Source organism: Thalassophryne amazonica, chromosome 6 (genome assembly GCF_902500255.1).
Source record: "Thalassophryne amazonica chromosome 6, fThaAma1.1, whole genome shotgun sequence".
In the NCBI taxonomy this organism is placed as follows: domain Eukaryota; kingdom Metazoa; phylum Chordata; class Actinopteri; order Batrachoidiformes; family Batrachoididae; genus Thalassophryne; species Thalassophryne amazonica.
This window is the reverse complement of record NC_047108.1, coordinates 53,947,725-53,970,235: the sequence shown is the minus strand read 5'-3', so window position 1 is coordinate 53,970,235 and position 22,511 is coordinate 53,947,725. Positions and strand designations below refer to the sequence as shown.

General features: G+C 42.8%; 1 protein-coding gene across 1 annotated transcript in view; it reads right to left on the bottom strand.

The window, feature by feature from the left end:
- The window catches only part of LOC117512201 (copine-9-like), a 524,667-nt gene that overhangs the window by 326,867 nt on the left and 175,289 nt on the right, over positions 1–22,511 (bottom strand). The window contains exon 3 of the mRNA XM_034172192.1: positions 16,093–16,139. Coding sequence (XP_034028083.1) covers positions 16,093–16,139 — 47 coding nt within the window. The remainder of the gene's footprint in view (positions 1–16,092; positions 16,140–22,511) is intronic.

Here is a 22,511-nt window from a genome sequence, read left to right as displayed (position 1 = left end):
ATCCCTCTAGCGGCAGGTGTCAGCCAAATTCCAGGTGACACACACGAACATCTAACACCGCTCGTTTGGCACTTAGAAAATGTTTGGCCATTCGTGCTGTTAACATGAAAATAGTATGCAGACAATCACTTTCGAGCTGGATGTGAAATTTGTTGTTTCTCCATGATTCGCCATGATTTGCACTAATTCGTACTATGTGTGAAGGGGCCCTAAGACTGAATTTGCGAGTCTCTAAATTCTTAATTTTTCACTCAATACCAAAGGTGTTTTTGTGAAATTTAGTTTTTCCCCCACAACATCCTTATCCAAGTTTTGAACTTTTTCTAAACTTTAAATTGGTGTTCCACAAGTTTTGAAAGTTTCCAGAACATTTTTCATGGCAAACACCAAAACCTTTTTCCTCGGTCGGTCGGTGAACTAAACTATCATGTTCGGTGCTGTTTGGAAAATGAGCCGGAGCTAGTACACGGAGCTAGTGGAGAAGACAGCCTTGGCATCATTCACGGGCATCTCTCCCAGTCACTAGTTCAGATATGTCGATGACACATGGATTAAAATCAAACAACAGGAAGTGGAGGCCTTTACAGAGCACATCAATTCAGTGGACTCCAATATCAAGTTCACACGTGAGAATGCCAGAAACAACCATTTAGCCTTCTTGGACTGTGATGTTACGATTAGAGAGAACAGGCAGCTCCAGACAGGGCTTTACAGAAAACCCACTCACACTGACCAATATCTGCTCTTTGGCTCAAATCACCCCCTTGAACACAAGCTTGGGGTGATCAGTACTCTTCAACACAGAGCCCTACAGGTGTCCACAACTACAGAGAGAAGGACTAAAGAACAACAACATGTCCAGAAAGCCCTCACTCACCTACTTTAAACCTGCTAACACCTTGAGACAGAAATTAGTTCACCCTAAGGACATGATCCCTAGTTACAAACAGAGCAATGTAGTGTATTCTATCAGATGTCAGGAAAACTGTAATGAACACTACATAGGTGAGACTAAGCAGCTGTTGCACAAAAGGCTATACCAGCTCCACAGAGAGGGAGCCGGTGGACCCCACTCTGTAGTTCATCTCCACCTTAAAGACACTAACCACACGTTTGAGGACAAGGAAGTTACAATCTTAGCCAGAGAAAAGAAATGGTTTGAGAGGGGAGTGAAGGAAGCATTGTATGTGAAACAGTTGAAACCCAGCCTGAGACACGCTTTGTCCCGTGTTTACAATGTGGTACTCAGGTCAAAGCAGTTTCAGTCTTTTGTTCATGGTAATGAGTCATTGACGTCGTCAGGAGAGGCGTCAGTCCCATCGTTACGAGGGACAGCTGCCCTGTCATTAGGAGATTGCTAACTAGACACAATAGGTGCTAATTAGAGCAATTGTTAGTCACTAGCCAATAGCAGCCTGCCTCTCGATAGGAAGGGTCTGGTTAAGTTTAAAACTCCAGCTTTTGCTGGCTTCTGTTAGACAGAAATCAGGCTACCAGAGCAAGAAATTTAGCTGAGGAAGCTTCTGCGATTAGAAGCGAAACGTCCTTGCATCAAGCAACCCAGTCCAGTCAAAGATTTAAGCTTCTCTACTATGGAAACCACTTGGACAACTGAGAGCCTTCACAGAAACATTACCCCATATTCTCAAAATCTCAGTCATATGTGTTTATACCTGTACATTTGAAAATAAATCTGTAAATATTATGCCAGTTGTTTGTCTTGTGTCCACTTGAAGACAGATGTTTAATCAAATGTATCCAGAATTTATGAATTTCAGATCAAAGACTGATTAATATTGATCATAACATGATCAAATTCCTGCGGTATGCAGGTGGTGGCCCTTTGAGGTATTTATTGATCTGTCTCAGAGAAAATCATGCAGGGGTGGCTGGATAACCGATTATGATTTTGATTAAATTTTCACCATATACCCTTCAAGTAGATTGATTAGGAATGGCAAAGTTAGAGTTTCCATCGGGCAAAATTTTACTTGAATTTTGGTCAGTTCCAAATTTGTTGTCAAAATGGCTTCAGATTGTGTTACATTAAAATATAGTAAACATGACCAACTTTGACATATCGGTTCTCAATTCTCGACAGGTAGATAGAAAAAATGAGTGTGATTCCTCATATGGGGTGCCAGTGACCTTCAAAAACCACTGTTCGTTCCTTGACATATTTCTTTATTTCTGTAACTGACACTTTTTGAATACTATAGGTGAGCACTTTCAGGGCGAAATCTGGGTGAGCGGGAAATTTGAAATTTCTCATAAATCAGTCAATTTTCTGCTTATTTCAGCACATAAGTTGTGCTTTACTGTTTTCCAGTACACAGAATTGATTTATAGTTATTTTGGTGATTAGTAGTCAAGGTCATTGATAAAGGTCAAGGTCATTCTCAAATTTTAGCACCTGAAATGATAAAATTTAGTTTGTGACTACATCAATTGATAGAACATATTGTTAACATAAAGTTAATTGCTAACATGCACAGTTTTAAGTATCTTCGCATTCTGTGAGGTTATCAAATCGAGCATTCTAAAAGCAGAAGATCAAAAAAATTGTTAATTTTTTTATGCCAATATACATTTAATACAAACAGATATTTTCTGCACTCATACCATGATATGCAAAGTTTACAAACTCAAAAATGTAAAAGTAGAAGTTTACATTCACAGTCTCCTATTATATGTAATCAGTATTGTGCAAGGATAATTTTTCTCATAAACTGATAAAGCTAGTGTACATTTTGTGTCAGCTTACCAAGGTAATGACATATATCTATGAAACCAAAGATTGCAAATTAATTATAAATTGTATTTGTACTGATATATCTTACTTTCTGCTTTTGTATAGGTAGCTATTGGTGCTCTGTACAAAGAAATGGTTGTCTAAGCCACATACAAATATGGTCATATGAATAAGAACAACGTGACCTCTCAGCCCCAAATTTGATCAACCTCTTAAACTAAGTCAACTCATGAATAATGATTTTTTGCAGTCTTTAATCTGCTTTACACATAAGCAAGACACGTAACGAATGTCATATTTGCGTCATTCTTGGCACATTCCTGACATTCTTAATGTGACAATGCATCTCAATAGGTTTCTTAATAGCACGTGTTGGTGTGTGATATTCGTGATTTTCATGGAGGATGTTTTTGGCTGTCAAAGAATCTTCCATGAATGTCACGCACCACCCTCATTTTGCCTCATGTCATGGAGGTTCAACTGAGCGTGTTGATCCATTTTGATTAGTGGTGATCCTTAATAGAGCATGACAGCGTTCTTCTCTGACATGGGCACAATTAAACCCATTCAGTTTCATTGCTGCAGTATGCTGAAGAAGGACAGTGACGCCAAGTCGGCTAAAAGACTCGTTCCAGTGCTCCTCAACGCGCTCTTGCAGGTGTTCCACCTGCTGCATGTACCTGATGTTTGGGAAAACGAGTGAGACGAGAGCCGCATGGAGCCACACATCTGGCTCTCAGTCTCCTCCTCCTCTCTGCACCACTCCATGGCACAGAGCCCAATGAAGCATGCAGTCACAAGTTCTTCTGCTGTGGCTGTTGAGGAAAAACTGGAGCCATCTGAATTGTTCAGCAGCTGACGGTTGGATGAATATGGGTGTGTGAGTGGAGACAATGCGCCTCATTCACAACGTGACAGAACTTAACGATGCATTGTTATGCGCATCAGCGCGCAACAATGCGCAACAACGTGCAACAACGCGCAGCAATGCGGAACATTTTTCTTGACCATGCGTAATTGTTCCTGATAATTCCGCAGCAACACGTGCCGTTAATCATAATGCATGGTAACAGGTTGCAGCAGTTCCTGAGGACACCTGACGCCTCTGCCTGAAATCATCACATTCGTGATCAGCGGCCAAGAATGTATACTTCGTGACATTTGTGACGTGCCATCATTATGTGTAAATGCAGTATTACCAAGCTATAGAAGTTAAGATTTCTCACTGTAAAGTCAATGGCCCTGACATTTCAAAATTAGAAATACTCAGCACAAAGCACAAATTCAGACAAACCCCCAGATACAAGGTCTTGGCCTCGGGTAACACTGCAATATTCTGATTACACATGTGACATATCTTATACTCACAGATGTGTTGGGGGGAGTGGGGGTGGGAGCGGAGTGTGTGAAACACACCCACATGTGTTGTGGGGGGAGCCGACACTCTGTCACGCCACGTGCACTCAGCAACTCCACAGTCGTGGGGACACTTCGACAAATTTCACATCCACCTCAACAGTGATCGTCTGATGACTGTTTTCATGATGATGGTATGAATGGTCACATATTTTTTAAGTGCCATGCGAGTGGTGTTAGATGTTCCTGCGTGTCACCTGGAATTTGGCCGACACCTGCCGCAAAAGGGTTCGATGGACTCGCACAGCGCACACTCTGTCTTTCAGCCGCTGGTGTGCGCAAATAGTTGTATCAACAGGTGTACAAGGCATTGGAAGCAGCTATGATTTTACACGTTTTGCTTATGATTCCTGCTTCATGCGCACTTTATGCGCAAATCAACCAAATTCCGACTGTGTGAAGGGGCCCTAACCGTATAAATCAATTCTGCGTACTGGGAAACAAAGGAAAGCACATCTTATTTGCTGAAATAAGTAGAAAATGGACTGATTTATGATAAATTTCAAATTTTACGCTCACCCAGATATGGCCCTGCTCACATATAGGATTCAAAAAGTGTCAATTACAGAAATATATGAAAATATGCCACAGAACGCAGGTTTTTGAAGGTCACTGACACCCCATATAAGGAATCACACTCACTTTTTCTATCTACCCGTCAAGAATTGAGAACCGATATGTCAAAGTTGGCCATTTTTACTATATTTTTAATGTAACACAATCTGAGGCCATTTTGACATCAAATTTTAACTGACCAAATTCAAGTAAAATTTTGCCTGATGGAAAAACTAACTTTGCCATTCATAATCAATCTACTTGAAGGTGGTGAAAATTTCCTCAAAATCGGAGTCGGTCGTCCAGCCACCCCCGCATGATTTTCTCTGACACAGCTCATTAAAGACAGTAACTACAGAATTTGACATTCCCTCAGAAAAGGTGACTTTGCTAATTTACACTACAATATGCCATGCTACAGACACTAAAAACATTTAGAAAAATATATTTCCTAAATTCTGGAACTCAGGAAAGAGCAATATAGGTGTTGAGAATTGAGAACATTCACTTTCAAAATGATCTTTTTTACTCTATATTTCAATGTAGAGATGGCAAGCATGGCCAAAAGTGCATCATTTTAAAAATTGTCTAAAGTTGTTCAGAACGTTTTATGGGGGGAAAATGTTAAAGGCCCAAGTTGTTATGATTGTTTTTCACTTATGGAAAGTTTCATGGAAATCAGTGATGGTCATCCAGACAACTTCTCTTTTTCTGCATGATTTTCTCTGAGACAGCTCATTAATTTAATTTCAGATTTAATTAAATTTAGTTTTAACTTATATCCACTACACTGATGTCTCATACACTCTCAACTGCTTCAAGCTATAGTATCCATGGATAAGCATGGGCACCAATAAACTCATAAATTTATTTCATTTTTTGTCACATATCAAGATTCAGGTTACAATGGCAGCAGAACAAGCAGCTCATCCCATAGTTCCCTATCTTAGGCCAGGTCCTCAGGACCTGGGGGATTCAGTGGTGTTGCAAAGCCAGCTGGGAAATATTATCTCTCCAGAGAGTCCGGTGTCTTCACCAGGGCCTCCTTCTGGTTTGATGTGCCTCGAAACCCTCCCTAGGGAAATGACCAGGAGGCATCTTCACCAGATGCCCAAAGCACCTTGGCTGGCTCTTTTCAAAGTGAAGAAGTAGCGACTCTGCTCTGAGTCGGTCCAGGACATTTGAGAGTTGCACCCTCTCCCTAAGTGAGTCAGAATCACCAAATACCTAATGGAGGAACCTCATTTCCACCGCTTGTATCTGTGACCATGTTGTTTCAGTCATAAAGCAAACCCATGACAATAATAGGAGCAAGAATCAACTCCTAATCCAAAAGCCTTGCCTTCTGGCTCAGCTCATTCTTCACCACAATGGTCCAGAACAGTGTCAACAGGATTTCAGATGCAGAATCAGGGCCTGTATAAGACGTATTACAGTGTCAATTAAATACTGCAAAAAGGTACCGTGTCAGTCAAGGATAAAGAAGTGAAGACAGAGATGGAGCAAACCTGTGAGATAGTTCTGGCAGACAGTTCAAGCTGTCTTGCTTGACATTCACTTGTCATTCCTCACACTCCTCAAAATTTACCCAAAAACTTCCTGCAAATTGGGAAAGCTATTTAAGGCTGAAATTCCCAGCTCTCCCCTCTGCCTGTGCATGCCACTACTGCTGCATCAATGTCGCTGCCTGCTGTCAGCCCCACTTCCACATCCACTCCTGCATCTACTTGTGTGTTCCAAAGGAGGAATGATTTGTATATCTAGTCATCACTAGGGATGGGTATCGAGAACCGGTTCCTTTCGGGTATTGTTAAGAAATGATTTGATCCACCGACATCAATAAGCTTTTTGCTTAACGATTCTGTTATCGGTCCTTCAGAGTGGCTGTTGTTTTGGGGGGTGTTTTCAGGAAAATTATCATTTCTCTACAATGATTACAGACCCTGCAGCGCGTCTGTAATCAACTTTTCTGCAGCGCGGCTTTGCTTTGAACCTTGAACCAATCAAAGCAGTGGTTCACAGATTGAAGCAGTGCTTTGATCTATTGCTTCGTTTATTCTTTCTTTCTTTCACTTAATTTTCCCCCACTAAAACCCTAAAGAGCATACGTCTGTGAGTATTATTTACCTTTTCTATGTTAAACCGACCTGTTATGATCTTCTGAAACAGTTGACAGATGTATTTTATAACTTAAAAATGGGAGCGATGCTAACGCATTAGCATGTCTATGGCATTTTCAATGTTAAAAGTTAGCATTAAGCAGTGATAGCTGTCATCACGTTCGGGTGCATTTGTTTTCAAATTGTAATATTTTTTAAATTTATTTTTGTTTATATATTAATAATCTAATGATTATTATATACAATATATACTTATTATATACAATTTTAGAGAAAGAGACAAAAAGAACCTGAACATAACAGAAAATATAAAACCAACTAATAATAAACATACATAAATAAATATATACAGAAATAAATAAGTGTTTCCTGTGAACACCTAGTGACTCTTACACCTCCACTTCATCCCTGTCTTAAGTTTAATGACAGTTTGTTTCGGTCAAACCATATTTTCAATGTGTTAATTTCTTCCATTCTCCTCATCCTCCAGAACTATCTGCCAAACTAGAAACCTGCTGCATCCTAGTAAGAGCAGAATACTACTGGAATGAATTTGAATAAGGAAAGTTGGATTTTTCTCTCCAAATGGATGCTGCACTCACTGCAGTTTATTGTCTTGAATAGTCCCAGATTGCATTTCAGAGCTTCTGGAATTCAAACATTTTTGTGCGGGTGGTGTTGGGGGTAATTTTGGGTTTCAGCTTTTTTTGTTTTTCAGCACTTTCATCCCTGAATGTGTCAATCCTGAGTCACTTTTGTGCTGATTAAAGTCACTAACTGGGAAACGAGAATTGTCCTCTGTTCTGTTCACACAGCTCCAAACGATGCGCGGCTCTCTGCCGAGTCAAGTTAGAATGATAGAATCCAGTCAGAATGAATAACTTCAAAGCGAAACACGTTTTGTTTATTTTTATTTATGTCCAGAGATCAAGGATACAGTGACCAATTTCATATTTATTTACTTTAAGACTCAATGAAATACATAGAAAACCTGTAAAGCCTACTTTTAGTACAAAATTCACAACGTATCGATAAGGGAATCGATAAGGAATCGGATCGATAAGCAGAATCGATAATGGCATCGATATCGATAAAATCTTATCAATACCCATCCCTAGTCATCACTCCCAATATCACAAGTAATTAGAGCACCTCTCATAGGTGCAAACCTCTGCCAACACAACTTTGCAATTCCACTAATTTTTACCTTGGAAAAGTCCTGTTAGAAGTGACTTTTCATAAGCTAAATTAGATGTGACAACATGTCAGGAGTAAGTATTTAGTTCATGGACTTGAATTTAAGTTTTTTTTTTTTGTGGTGCTGTCAAGTTTATTTTTTTAAACTTTTCTCTTTTCTAAATTCTTTATAATTTTCACAGATCATTGGTTATCTTTGCAATGAACAATTTGTCATTGCTTTTAGGCACTTGGTTTCTGACTGATAACTGAAAGATAGACAATAAAACTGGAACCTCCATCCAATTTTGTTGGTGTGGGTAAATCCATAAGGGCGCCTTCACACATAACACGAAAGATGCAGAAACCAGGAGAAAATCCATGAACCAAAAATGAAATGGGGAACCACCAAATATTCCACCTGCTGTCGGGAGGGGTGCATAGTCAAACAGGCGTGCACGATACCGTGGCAACGGTTTCATGCACGCTCATGTTTGTCGTGCACACAGCAGCGGAGGGTCAAATGAATAAAACACCACAATTAATAATACTTACTGTTATAAAGAGCAGATTTAGCCTCTGACTAGATGTACACCAGGAAGTAATGAAATGATGTGGATTCCTGTTCTCTCAATCATGTTTTACATGAATTATCTGATGCACTTGAGCCGGCCAGCTTCTGTGTCATGAAGAGCCGTGGCGTGCAAGTGATGGCGTGCCCAGCGCGAAGTGATGCAAATATGATCTGTGTTTTAATTATTACAATGGGGGGAAATCCCGCAGTGACACGCACCTCACGGGGGCATCAAGTGGGGTGATTTCTTGCATGGCACAATATTCAGCAGCGTTGCGGTGCACTGATGCAGCGGTCATCTGAAGCAGTATGTTTTAATTTATTTCTATCCGAGGACAGCATGCCGATGTCCGCGCTTCATGCTGTAGTTATGTGACTTAATATCCTACAAGTCAGTACAGGTGTTCTTGAGCTGTAACTTGTAAGCAAAGATATCTGACCAGCTGCACATTGCAGGGGGACATGCCCACCTCTGTCAGCAGACCTCTGCAGCTCACAGAAAAAAGTCTCATTTTCTGTAGCATTGTTCTGTGATTTTAATTTAATGAATGTATGATTATGTGTTTGTCCTGCATCTGACTGTTGTCTGTGTTTTTAATTTGACACCTTGTGTGCACAGTCACGTCCTGCTGACAGTCTGCAGTCAGCTGACAGGCACTGAATGTTTACAGCAAAGCAGTCACACAGGAATGAGTTCACGTCTTGACCCTGATTTGTGTTATTTAATTTGCACTCTTTCTGTCTGTCATGTAAACTAGAATTTATGTGGTGGAAGTGACATCAGATGCTGGCCGGTCCTCATGAGGCCGTGCGCACCTGCCCACATGTGCACTGCATGTTCTCCAGTTGAGCTGCAGGACACAGTGGTCAGCTGGTCCAGCACGACACAGCGACAGCTGACAATGTTGGTTTCATGGTGTGTGTGTGTGTGTGTGTGTGTGTGTGGTGGGGGGTTTGGCACAGTTACACCCATGTGTACAACTTTGACACTTTTCAAAGGCAGGTCGAATGTGATCACCTGCTGTTTACTATCGTACCAGGCGCACGAATAGCCACGCCTTTTCTAAGTGTGCAGCGAGCGGTGTTGGATGTTTGTGTGTGTCACCTGGAATTTGGCTGACACCTGCCGAGAGGGGGATCGAATGAGGATGCACAGGGCATTCGCTGTCTTTCGGCCGCTTGTGTGCGCAAATGTTTGAAGCGACAGGTGTATGAGGCATTTGAGGAGGCTCCAATTTTTCACCAATGGCATGCAATTCCTCCTTCGTGCCCTAGTCAGCTTCAATCATGTTATGTGTGAAGGGACCCTAACAGAAAAAGTGACTTTCATATTTGAGAGTGTTATGTAGGATGGTATCCTTTAGCGACTGACAAAGTTTGATCCGTATCTAATCCACATTACAGATTTTGTGGCCATTTAGATTTTATGTTGAAAACCCCATTTAATAGAAGCTCCCATGACCAGTACAAAATCAAGGACCGAGACGTCGCCCGGTATGGCGGAGCCGGGGCCCCACCCTGGAGCCAGCTTGGGCTCTGGTATGCAACTCCTGGAGAGGGGCTGAATGCTCCACTTTTCTGCCATTGCCCACGGGGAGAGGCGGAGAGCTGGGCTAGCATTGTTTATTGCTCCCCAGCTCAGTCGCCAAGTGTTGGAGTTCACCCCGGTGAACGGGAGGGTCGCGTCCCTATGCCTTCGGGTCAAGGACAGGTCTCTCACTGTGGTCTCTCACTGTTGAGGGGTACTAGATAGTGCTCTGACTGGTGACTCCATTGTTCTCCTGGGGGATTTCAACGCCCACGTGGGCGGTGACAGTGAGACCTGGAGGGGTGTGATCGGGAAACACGGCCTCCCCGATCTGAACCCAAGTGGTGTTCAGTTGTAGGACTTCTGTGCTAGTCATAGTTTGTCCATCACGAACACCATGTTCGAGCACCTCCATTGTTGATGCAGCCGCTTGTAGCTGTGGTCGCAAGGTCTCTGGTGCCTGTTGCGGCGGCAATCCCTGAACCCGGTGGTGGACACCGGAAGTAAGGGATGCCGTCAAGCTGAAGAAGGAGTCCTACTTGTCTTTGGTGGTAAGTGGGACCCCAGAGGCAGCTGACAGGTACCAGCAGGCCAAGCGTGCTGCAGCCTGTGCAGTCGCAGAGGCAAAAACTCGGGTCTGGGAGGAGTTCGGGGAGGCCATGGAGGAGGACTATTGGTCAGCCTCAAAGAAATTCTGGCAAACCGTCTGACATCTCAGGAGGCAGAAGCAGCTCTCCACCGGCACTGTCTATGGTGCTGGAGAGGACCTGTTGACCCTGACTGGGGATGTTGTCGGGCGGTGGAAGAAATACTTCGGGGATCTCCTCAATCCCATTGTCAAGTCTTCCGAAGAGGAAGCAGAGACTGTGGACTCAGAGGCGGACTCATCCTTCACCCAGGCCGAAGTCACCAAGGTGGTGTCAGGAAAGATGACTTTAAGCCTGCTCTCAGCTTGTTTTCATCTTGGAGTATAATACGTGCCATGGGATTAATATACATGCTGTTGAATTAAACTGCACAGTTTTTGGTACCTTCCAGGAGTAAGTGAGGTCATGCCGGACTTTTCCATTGCAAATGGGGAGGTCCACGGAATGAACTCGGTGGTGAAGACGAGGGAAAATATCTAAAAATGATTCTAACATGACAAGTATGATCAAATGAAGTAGTAATGTGTTAAAATTAAGAGTTGATTAGAAGATGTATTTTACGAATAAGTGAATAAGGAATGAGAATGTTTGTATATGATCATATGAATTGTTTTTATGTGAAAGAGAGTTGTAATGAAATGATTTAATATGATTGATGTGATTTTGAAGAAATGATTTAAAAGAATGAATTCTCAGAAAAGCTGAAATGTTAACAGAAAAGAGGAACTTGAGAAATAAGTTACTGGTAGGGGCTGCGGAGATTTCCAGTAAAGCAGAAGGAGAAGGGAGGAGGTTTTGAGTCAACAGCGTCCCCATGGTAACCAAGATCATCTGAGGACGACTAGAGTCAAGAACATATATAACCTGTTGAAACACCAGAAAACGGGGTTATTCTTCCAGGGAGAGGTGCTGTTGCCACTACTCCCCTGCTACAAGGAGATCACAAGACTTGACCATCTTGTGAGCATCAATTGGAATCGTGGAGTGAGAGGATTGGAGCCATAAAAGATCATTTAAGAGAGAGTTCAACTCCCACTCAGGCCGTCCAGTCACGGAGTAGCAGAACGATGGAGGATAACCACTGGCCTTAAGTCTGAGTGGGGAATGTTCAATGATTTCTCTCTCAAGGAATATCACAGTATACCAGAATGGATTAGATCAACTTGTGGTTGGTTGAAGATGGAATAATATCTTATGTGGATTAACTTTGCTGAAGGATCACAATATCGCACAAGGATCGTGGTCAGCCAACGACTAATAGCTGATGAAGAGGAAATCAAGTTCATCGAGCTGGGGACCTTGACCTCGAAAACCTTCCTCCCTCACTCCCAGGAAAATTTGTTAAGAAATCAATCCAGTCCCAGTCAAAGTAAGATCACTCAGAATTATTGATTAAAAAAAATCTCTGCCAATCATTATTCTAATTATATTTGAATTACTGTTGTGAAATTATCACCATATAATCTATGTTGATTATGTTATCGGCACTTGCAAAACCTGCAATAAAATTCCAAGCATGCAGTTAAAGTGTTAAGGCTCGGACATTGGATTATTGATGCTTCTTAAGGTGTGAAAGTTAAGTTTATTAGATGTACAACATCAAAAGGCTCTAAAAGGTTAGTCTGTTTTTTTAATGAAAATAACACATCCTGGGGACTCGCTGTACGAGTCCCTAAATTTAAAATCTAGCAACATTCCAAGAGCCCTGATCCATAAGAGGAGAGCTGCCGTTAACGGGCGTGGCCGGTTCATATCCTGGTTCCTGAGAAGGCTATTCGACCGGGGTGCGAGATCAGCTTCAGCGGGGTGTACGTACGGATGGAGGCAGTGAGCAGCTAGACGAATCTCCTCACCACCAGCTTGAACAACCTTTGTGCAGCCCTGCTGGGTAATACCCGTGGAGACACGAAGGTCGGACCCCAGAGACGGAGAGCTGGTTTTACACAAACACACTCATCGGAGGGTGAGCGTGTGCCGTGTATCTAAAAGCAGGATCTGACAGTGGTCAGAAAGCACCTCGGTGGCAAGGCTCCTGGGGAGGTTGAAATCCATCCTGAGTACGCTAAGTCTCTGGATGTTGTGGGACTGTCTTGGTTGACATGCCTCTGCAACATCGCATGCCGGTCGGGGACAGTGCCTCTGGATTGGCAGACTGGGGTGGTGGTCCCTCTGTTTAAGAAGGGGGACCGGGGGGGTGTTCCAACTATAGGGGGATCACACTCCTCAGCCTCCCCGGTAAGGTCTATTCCAGAGTTCTGAAGAGGAGAATTCGACCGATAGTCGAACCTCGGATTCAGGAGGAGCAGTGTGGTTTTCGTCCTGGTCGCGGCACACTGGACCAGCTCTACACCCTCCATCAAGTGTTCAAGGGTTCATGGGAGTTCACCCAACCAGTCCACATGTGCTTTGTGGATCTGGAGAAGGAGTTCGACCGTGTCCCTCAGGGCACCCTGTGGGGAGTGCTCTGGGAGTACGGGGTCCTTTGCTAAGGGCTATCCGGTCCCTGTACAACCGCAGCAGGAGCTTGGTTCGCATTGCCGGTAGTAAGTCAAGCCTGTTTCCAGTGCACGTTGGCCTCCGCCAGGGCTGCCCTTTGTCACTGGTTCTGTTCATTACCTTTATGGGCAGAATTTCTAGGCGCAGCCAGGGTGTAGAGACGGTCCAGTTTGGGAACCACAGAATCTCCTCTCTGCTGTTTGCGTATGATGTGGTTCTGTTGGCTTCATCAAATCAGGACCTTCGGCATGCACTGGGCTGCCTTGCAGCTGAGTGTGAAGCATTCAGGATGAACATCAGCACCTTCACGAGCAAGGGACAGATGGCGCATGAGATCGACAGACGGATCCGTGCAGCATCTGCAGTGATGCGGTCACTGCATCGGACCATTGTGGTGAAGAGAGAGCTGAGCAGGGGGGCAAAACTCTCAATTTACCGATCAGTCTATGTTCCGACCCTCACCTATGGTCATGAGATTTGGCTCATGATCGAAAGGAAGAGATCGCGAGTACAAGCGGCCGAGATGAGTTTCCTCCACACGGTGGCTGGGCACTCCCTTAGAGATAGGATGAGGAGCTCGGTCACTCGGGAGGAGCTCGGAGTCGACCCACTGCTCCTCCACGTCGAAAGGAGCCAGCTGAGGTGGCTCGGGCATCTTTTCCAGATGCCCCCTGGACGCCTCGCTCGAGAGGTGTTCCGGGCACGTCCCATTGGGAGGAGGACCCGGGGAAGACCCAGGACACGCTTGAGGGACTACGTCTCTCGGCTGGCTTGGGAACGCCTCGGGTTTCCCCGGAGGAGCTGGGGGAGGTGTGTGTGGATCAGGAGGTCTGGGCGGCTTTGCTTGAGCTGCTGCCCCCGCGACCCGACTCCGGATAAAGCGGAAGAAAATGGATGAATGGATGGATGGAACCTTATTTAATGCATATTTTATATTATAGCTTAATCAAACATACCCCAATCACTCTCACATTTGAAAGTGAGGTGCAGACTGGCACTCACTATCACCTGACAAATTTGATCCAGCTCTGATCCAGATTGTGGAATTTAATATTGAAATTGCATTGTATCTCAATCAAAAGTACCTCAATCACACTCATTTTTCTGTTATGGATTTACCTGCAGCACCGAAATTGGATGGAGGGTCCAATTTTATGGCTGTTTCTCTATCTTCCAGTTATCAGTCGGAAACCAAGTGCCAAAAAGCAATGACAAATTGTGCACAGCAAAGATAACCAATGTTGTGTGAAAATGATCTGAAAAAGAATTCAGAAACCAAAAATTAAAAAAAAAACCTGACAACACCACAAACAAACTTAGATTCAAGTGCATGAACTACATAAATACTCCTGACATTTGATCACATTGAATCTAGCTTATGAAAAGTCACTTCTAACAGGACTTTGATATTGAACATTTTTTCCAGTGGTAAAAGTTTGTGGAACTGAAAACTAGTGTAGGTGGAGGTTTGCACTTTACAAACGTAGTGCTCCAGTTTTATGACTGTGAATGTGACATCCCCTCTATATTTCATAATTTCCAAATTCATATTTCTTAGTTTTACTCTTATGAATCTAATTCTTAAATGTGGAGTGCATAAACTGATCATCAGTAATAAGTTATTTCTCTGACATAGAACAAGCTGTTAAAGCCAGAGAATAGAAGAATTTGTCATGATTGCAATCACCAACCATAGCATCAATTCTCTTATGTTTACTGAGTTGATTGCAGTATAGTCCTTGTGTCATGTTTTTGATTGTGGCCTGCCATGTGGAAATCAAGCGTGAGGTGCGTTAAAGCGAGAGGTCGAGCAGAGGCAAAGCTTAACTGACACAAGTGTTGTCTCTGAATTTGCAATTGGGCAAACAAACTGGGAAAAATCAGGTAAATTCAATGAGATGAAGGGGGGGGGGGTTATTGTGCTTGGAGATGACATAGAAATATGTGTAGGAGAGGCGGGCAGTGTTGAATTGCGAGAATGCCAAAGAACAACAATGAACAGAAGGTCATAAGACTGAAAAATAATAAAACCCGTAACATGAGTAAGTGTGAACAGGGAAAATATGAGGTTTTGATAGAATGTGCCCTTCATCAATTACAAATATATTTCTTACTTTTTTTAACTCTATGAGAATTTATCACCTGCGACAGCACGTACTTGAGCAAACCTCTGAAGCAACAGAATTTTTTGTTTTGCTTTTGCTAATATATTGTATATGACAAACAATAAGGAACAGTAAACAGCTTTCCCATTTGAATGAGTTTGATGCAGAATTTTCCTGACTAGCATCTTGATACAGCTTATGTGTGCTCCGGGTGGAGCAGCATAGATCAGCTCAAGTCTGGAAATGTGGTTCAATTCATGCCAGTTTTGAACATGTTCAAAAAATTTTAGGAGTTTGACCGGACTTCCTGCTGTGTCAACTGACATTCACATGACTAGGTGCCCAGCAGTGCCTTATTACAACTGGGCATCAAATTTTCACACTGAGTATGGAAACAATTACCCTGAAATATGAAGAGTTGAGGACATAGTGTACACTGTCTGCGTGAAGTTACATCAGTTTGTTCCAGACCTGCACTGGACTACAGGTGGGGCTGAAGGAGCTGAGAATCCATTGGAGCTGCAGAAAAGAAAACACCTTTCCCAGGTTTTGTAGGCTGGTGTGCCTGCTCAAGTTGATCCAGGTGAAAGAGGTTGTAACTCAACCTGTTATGGCACTAAATGGCACCAACCTTAGTCAGATGTGAAAGCTGTTTAATTTTGTCAATATGTAGTGAGAACAAGACAGACAGACAGACAGATACCAGTGGGCTGTTTAACTTACCTCCCTCCACTCTTTGGTTCCCACAGCCTGCAAATACAGCACCACCACTGAGAGAGGAATAAGAGAGAGAAGTGGAAAGCAAGGGAAAACAAGACAGAGATCTATTAAATTTTGTGATTTGCCTCATATAGTGCAATAGTCACACTTGCGTTATGAATAAAGTAATTTGATGTGATCCTTTGGTTAGCATGGATAACCCCATGAAGTGCACAAAGCAATTCTTGGTGTAGTTGTATAAGTTCATTTATAATTAATTCACAAGTGGTGTTAACCTGACATTTAAAAACATTCACAAGCTAGCCTGCTGTTAATGAGCAATGAGGAAATGGAAAGAACAATACTCAAAATCCTACACAGTGCCTTTCAAAAGTATTGTGACACTTGGTATTTCACACATTTTAATTTGTTTATGACATTTTAATTTGTTTATGCAATTTCAAATACAAAAAAATCAAAATTTCTAAAAATTATCATCCTTAAACTCAAATTCAAAACAAATCTCTACAATGTGATATAAATTAATTAAAAATATAAAAGCCAAGATGATGGGTTGCATCTATATTATACAAACTTGTCTCACGGCAAGTCATGATTCAGCAGCACAAAATATACATTAATCTATTGGTTCATGATATTGTGGCGAAAAGTGCCTCATTTCTGTAACGGCAGCGCAAATTCATTCTAAATAATTCCATGATGGCTGCATGAAATTAAAAGTAAAGTGGGGAGGTCGGGGGTGGTTATGGTTAGGGTGGGGGGAAAGAGTAAGATTAGGTTATGGTTAAGGTTAGGGTCAGGGGTAGGAGTAGGGTTTGAAATAGTGAGTTAAAAAAAAAAGTCACAAATATAATATAATATTCGTCACGGGAGCACGAAAAAAAACATGTGAGACTGGACTGATATTATAATAGCCAAGTGGCCTCTGTGTGCATGTACAACCCCAATTCCAATGAAGTTGGGACATTGAGTAAAATGTAAATAAATACAGAATACAATGATTTGCAAATCCTCTTCAACCTATATTCAATTGAATACACCACAAAGACAAGATTTTTTAATGTTCAAACTGCTAGATGTTTTTGTTTTAGTGCAAATATTTGCTCATTTTGAAATGGATGCCTGCAACGCATTTAAAAAAAGATGCGACGGGGCAAAAAAAGACTGGAAAAGTTGATGAATGCTCAAAGAAAATCTAATTGGCAACAGTTGACTGTCATGATTGGGTATAAATGGAGCATCCCCAAAAGGCTCAGCCATTCACAAACAAAGATGGGGCAAGGATCACCACTTTGTGAACAACTGTGTGAAAAAAATAGTCCAACAGTTTAAGAGCAATGTTTCTCAACGTTCAGTTGTAAGGAATTTAGGGATTCCATCATCTACAGTCCATAATATAATCAGAAGATTCAGAGAATCTGGAGAACTTTCTACACGTAAGTGGCAAAGCTGAAAACCAACATCGAATGCCCATGACCTTCGATCCCTCAGGCGGCACTGCATTAAAAACTGACATCAGTGTATAAAGGATCTTACCGTGTGGGCTCAGAAACACTTCAGAAAACCATTCTCAGTTAACACAGTTCATCGCTACATCTACAAGTGCAAGTTAAAACTCTACCATGCAAAGAGAAAGCCATACATCACCAACATTCAGAAACGCCTCCACCTTCTCTGGCCCCGAGCTCATTTGAAATGGACAGACACAAAGTGAAAAAGTGTGCTGTGGTCTGATGAGTCCACATTTCAGATTGTTTTTGGAAATCATGGACGCTGTGTCCTCCAGACAAAAGAGGAAAAAGACCATCCATATTATTACCAGTGCAAAGTTCAAAAGCCAGCATCTATGATGGTATAGGGGTGTGTTAGTGCTCATGGCATGGGCAACTTACACATCTGTGATTGCACCATCAATGCTGAAAGGTACATCCAGGTTTTGGAGCAACACATGCTGCCATCCAAGCAACGTCTTTTTCAGGGACGTCCCTGCTTATTTCAGTAAGACAATGCCAAGCCTCACATTCTGCTTGTGTTACAACAGCGTGGCTTTGTAGCAAAAGAGTGCGGGTACTAGACTGTCCTGCCTGCAGTCAAGACCTGTTGCCCATTGAAAATGGGTGGCGCTTTATAAAGCACAAAGTACGACAACGGAGACCCTGGACTGTTGAACAACTGAAGTTGTACATCAAGCAAGAATGGGAAAGAATTTCACCTACAAAGCTTCAATAATTAATGTCCTCAGTTCCCAAACATTTATTGAGTGTTGTTAGAAGGAAAGGTGTTGTAACACAGTCAGAAACATACCACTGTCCCAGCTTTTTTGAAACGTGTTACAGGCAGCCATTTCAAAATGAGAAAATATTTGCACAAAAACAACAACGTTTATCAGTTTGAACATTAAATATCTTGTCTTTGTGGTGTATTCAATTGAATATAGATGACGGGGATTTGCAAATCATTGTCTTCTGTTTTTATTCACATTTTACACAATGTCCCAACTTCATTGGAATTAAGGTTGTATGCATGCATGCATATGGCTTCGATAATGAAGAAACTAGGGAGAACTGACATTTGCCATTTGGTATGCTTATGTATTTTAGGTCAAGGATGAACGCTGCACAAATGGATAGTTGATATGACTAATGAAAGGCAAGGTCGAAGTCGGCGTGGAACACGGCTGTAGAGACGGTCCTTTCTTTGCACCAAATAAATTATCCAGGTCTAACAGATCTGGGAATAGTTCAGAAAGCCATGGGTTTGACTCAACCAGCTCCCAGGCTTGGTCCAGATAGTCAAACTTTTCCTTCAGGGTGATGGAGTCATGGAAACAAATAAAAAAGCAGAGGTCGGAAAAAATCTCCTTGCTGGCGGTCAGGTTCTAGTCCAAGCCTGCGGTACCCTTGAACTCGCCAGTTTGTTCTAGTTTGCCTGGGTGTGGCATGGCACAGAAGGAGGTAGGACACATGATGCAGACTCACAGGCAGAGGTGTAAAGATAATACAAGGCTTTATCAAAAAACTGGCAATGGTGCGGTACACAGTGATATATATATATGTGTGTGTGTGTGTCTGTGTGTGTGTGTGTATGTATGTGTATGCACGTACACAGTTTTTGCATGTACAAATGAAGGGCAATTTTATGTTTAGTAGCTATACTGTCATTGCTTTTAGTCAACAACTATATTTAAACCGTTATTCTGCAGAAAAATTACAACATATTTTGATGTCTGCAAAGCTCTGTTACTATCCCTGCTTAAAATTTTATACTGTTATAAAAACAGTATAAAAAACAGTATACTGTTTTTTCCGAATGCTTGTCTTTAGAGGATTGCATAGAATAGTTTTTGCATAAATGTGTAATTTAGGAGCCCAAGATATTCATTTATTAGTTGGTTAACACATTCACATGCAAATGCAAATCCTCTTACGAGATGTATTCATATTTGACCCTTTGAGGATGGGCACAATGAGCCACTGTGTGCACACAGAAACACATACAGACTGGCCCAGGAGACAATTAAAATGACATTTTCCTTCCTAATGACCAATTAACAGAACATAGACAGAGGGCAGCAGGCAGAGTCCCACTGCTGCATCATCTTCCCTGCGATAAGCAAGGTATGCATAGGATTATTGCAGTCAGTCAGTCAGTGAGCCACTGAGTGAATCCACAAAATGCTTCAAAGTAACTCCATAAAAAAAAAAAAAATCTTCATATTCAGCTCAGAAATTTTGCATTTTGCAAATTTTGTTACAAACAGGAATAACTGAATTTCCTATTTTGGCCCATGCTGACATATTTTAACTTCAAAACTGTCTGTAACATAAAATTTATATATATAAAAAAAAAGATTAATTATATAAATGCTCATCGGAAGCCATTCTTCATGTTGTTATTAGAAAAAATTAAGGAACTGATTTGTGAATCTGGGTTCATCTAGCAGCTATGCACTAGAATTTGGAAGTGAGACAGTCTGACAACCCATGTAATTCCAAGATACAAAATGCAAAATTCGTACCTCCCTGTTGTGGGCTTGCCCTGTTTGTACTTGTCTTTGCCTTTTGTCAGTGCTTTTAGTCCTTGTTATCTGCCAGGTCTGTTGGTTATGTCTGCTGCCCCTGCCCTGTGTCCACGACCCCATATGGTACTGTGATGCACCTGTCCTTCCTGTGTTTTGCATGCACCTCCGGTTTGTCGTGTGGGTGATCTTGTATCTGCTTCGTGTCCATGTCTGTGACAGTGTTGTTGTGTGGGCCGCTGAAGAGGAGGTACTGCTGGCCCACCACCACCAGATGGCGCCCTGCTTGGAGTGCGGGCTTCAAGCACGAGAGGGCGTCGGAGCAACGGAGAGTGACAGCTGTCATTCATCATCTGCACCAGCTGTCACTCATCTTCCACATCACCATAAAAGCCGGACTACAACTCCACCTCCCCGCCGAGAAATCAGCAACCAAGAGGTAACCTTCTCTGCGGTAATTTCTCTGCTAACTGAAGTCTTCTTTGCAGCCGTTTGCCCTGTGGTGTTCTTATCAGAGCTGGAGTAAGGGCGTGACCGCGACAACTTCGCATCACGCTCCATAGCAGATAAGTGGTTACACAGGAGCTGCACGAGTGTGTGATTGGAGGTGGAGGTGCTCCCTCCTTAAAGAACATTTATCTGTGAGTGGAATACTGAGTGTGCGGATTCACACTCACCTGGATTTTCTCTGTTCTCTGCCAGCAGTACCAGGGTCGACAGCCGAAGGCAGAGGCCACCTGGGGACTCGGGACTTGGCGGCTCCGGTGTTTTTCAGGCCAGTTGGTGGTGGAAGCTGTGTGGGAATCAGCTCTTCTCTCGCCAGAGGTCTTCTATCTTCGAGCCTGCCCACACGTCACCTGGTGTATAATTGGCAATACATATTTCTGTCTGTATTCCGTTGTGTGTTTCCACAACATTAAATTGTTACTCGTTGGCTTATCCATTGTCCGTTCCTTAGCGCCCCCTGTTGTGGGTCCGTGTCACAACACCTTCCCAACAAGTGTGCTTGTGGGCACACGTCCTGATGTCGGGTGTGTGGAGGTGTGGACACGGGTCTGTGTTCTGAGTCTTGTGTGATGTTCCGTCCTGGTATGTTTGTATGTGAGCCCCTCCTGTGTCCGTTCGTGTGCACCTGCATCTGCGTGCATATGTTCGTGTGCACCTGCTATGGTCTGCGTACGTGTGTTCGTGTGCACCTGCTGTTGTCTGCATGCATGTGTTCATGTCCACCTGCTGTTGTCTGTCTACGTGTGTTCATCTCCACCTGCTGTTGTCTGTGTGCCTGTGTTCGTGTGTACCCGCTGTTTATATGCGTGTGTTCGTGTCCACCTGCTGCTGTCTGCGTGCCTGTGTTCGCCATGAAGGGGTGAGAGACTGCAGGTTTCTCTTGCTACTGATCACCTCAACAGGTGATTTCATTAATGATCAGGTGTTTATGTTCAGTGGAGAAGCTTATCAGCAAACCAGTTGCTGAGGTGATTGGTTGCAAGGAAAGCCTGCAGTGTCTCGGCCCTCACTCCCCACCCCTGGACAAGACACTTAAGACACTTTACATTGTCTTAGTCTATCCATTGGAGGGTACAATGCTTTGGAAGCCTCACCAAAAAAAAAATCTATAAAGGTCATAATCTACATTTGAATGACAACAGGCAACTCTTGCTGCAATTGGCTGAGGACCAACTCAGATACAGTAGAACAGTAACAGGTCTTTCTGTTTGCAGACTAATTGCACTCTAGACATGGAGGCTACATCAGCACATCCTGACTGATTGGGTACTTTATAAAATGTGATGCCTTCTGGTCAGCAGAACAGTAACTGAATTGTGGTAATTTGATGTCAATCCAAACTCTACTCAAACCCCAGCACGTTGCAATACCCTGGCTGCAGAATAGGTGCTCAGGTGAAAGTGCACAGAAAAGTTTCACATAGTTGCTCAACACTATGAAGACAACTTTCTATTTCTAATTGTATAACGGGAGTGGGGAGACATTGCATGCAAATAACTATTGCATTTGCACACATGCAAGCAATGCAAAAGTAGAAGAACAGTTTCTGCATTATTCACTAAGACTGTGCAGCCAAAATCTCCACTAGCCAAGTTGCTCACAATAATGGCTTCGAGTAGTAAGGTATCGGCTGTGAACCATGCATATGACTGACAGAGCTTGGTATGGTTTGAGGTCCTGATCTTGTATTTCTTTTAGGAATCTGTATACAGGTGTCACATCAATGACCTGAGAGCCCTCGTGGTGGACTTTTTACAGCGTCTGATGGTCTAGTTCAGGGGTGGGCATCGAGGGCCGAGACACTGCAGGTTTTCCATGCAACCATTCACCTCAGCAGGTGGGTTGCTGATGAGCTTCTCCTCTGAACATAAACACCTGGTTGTCAATGAAATCACCT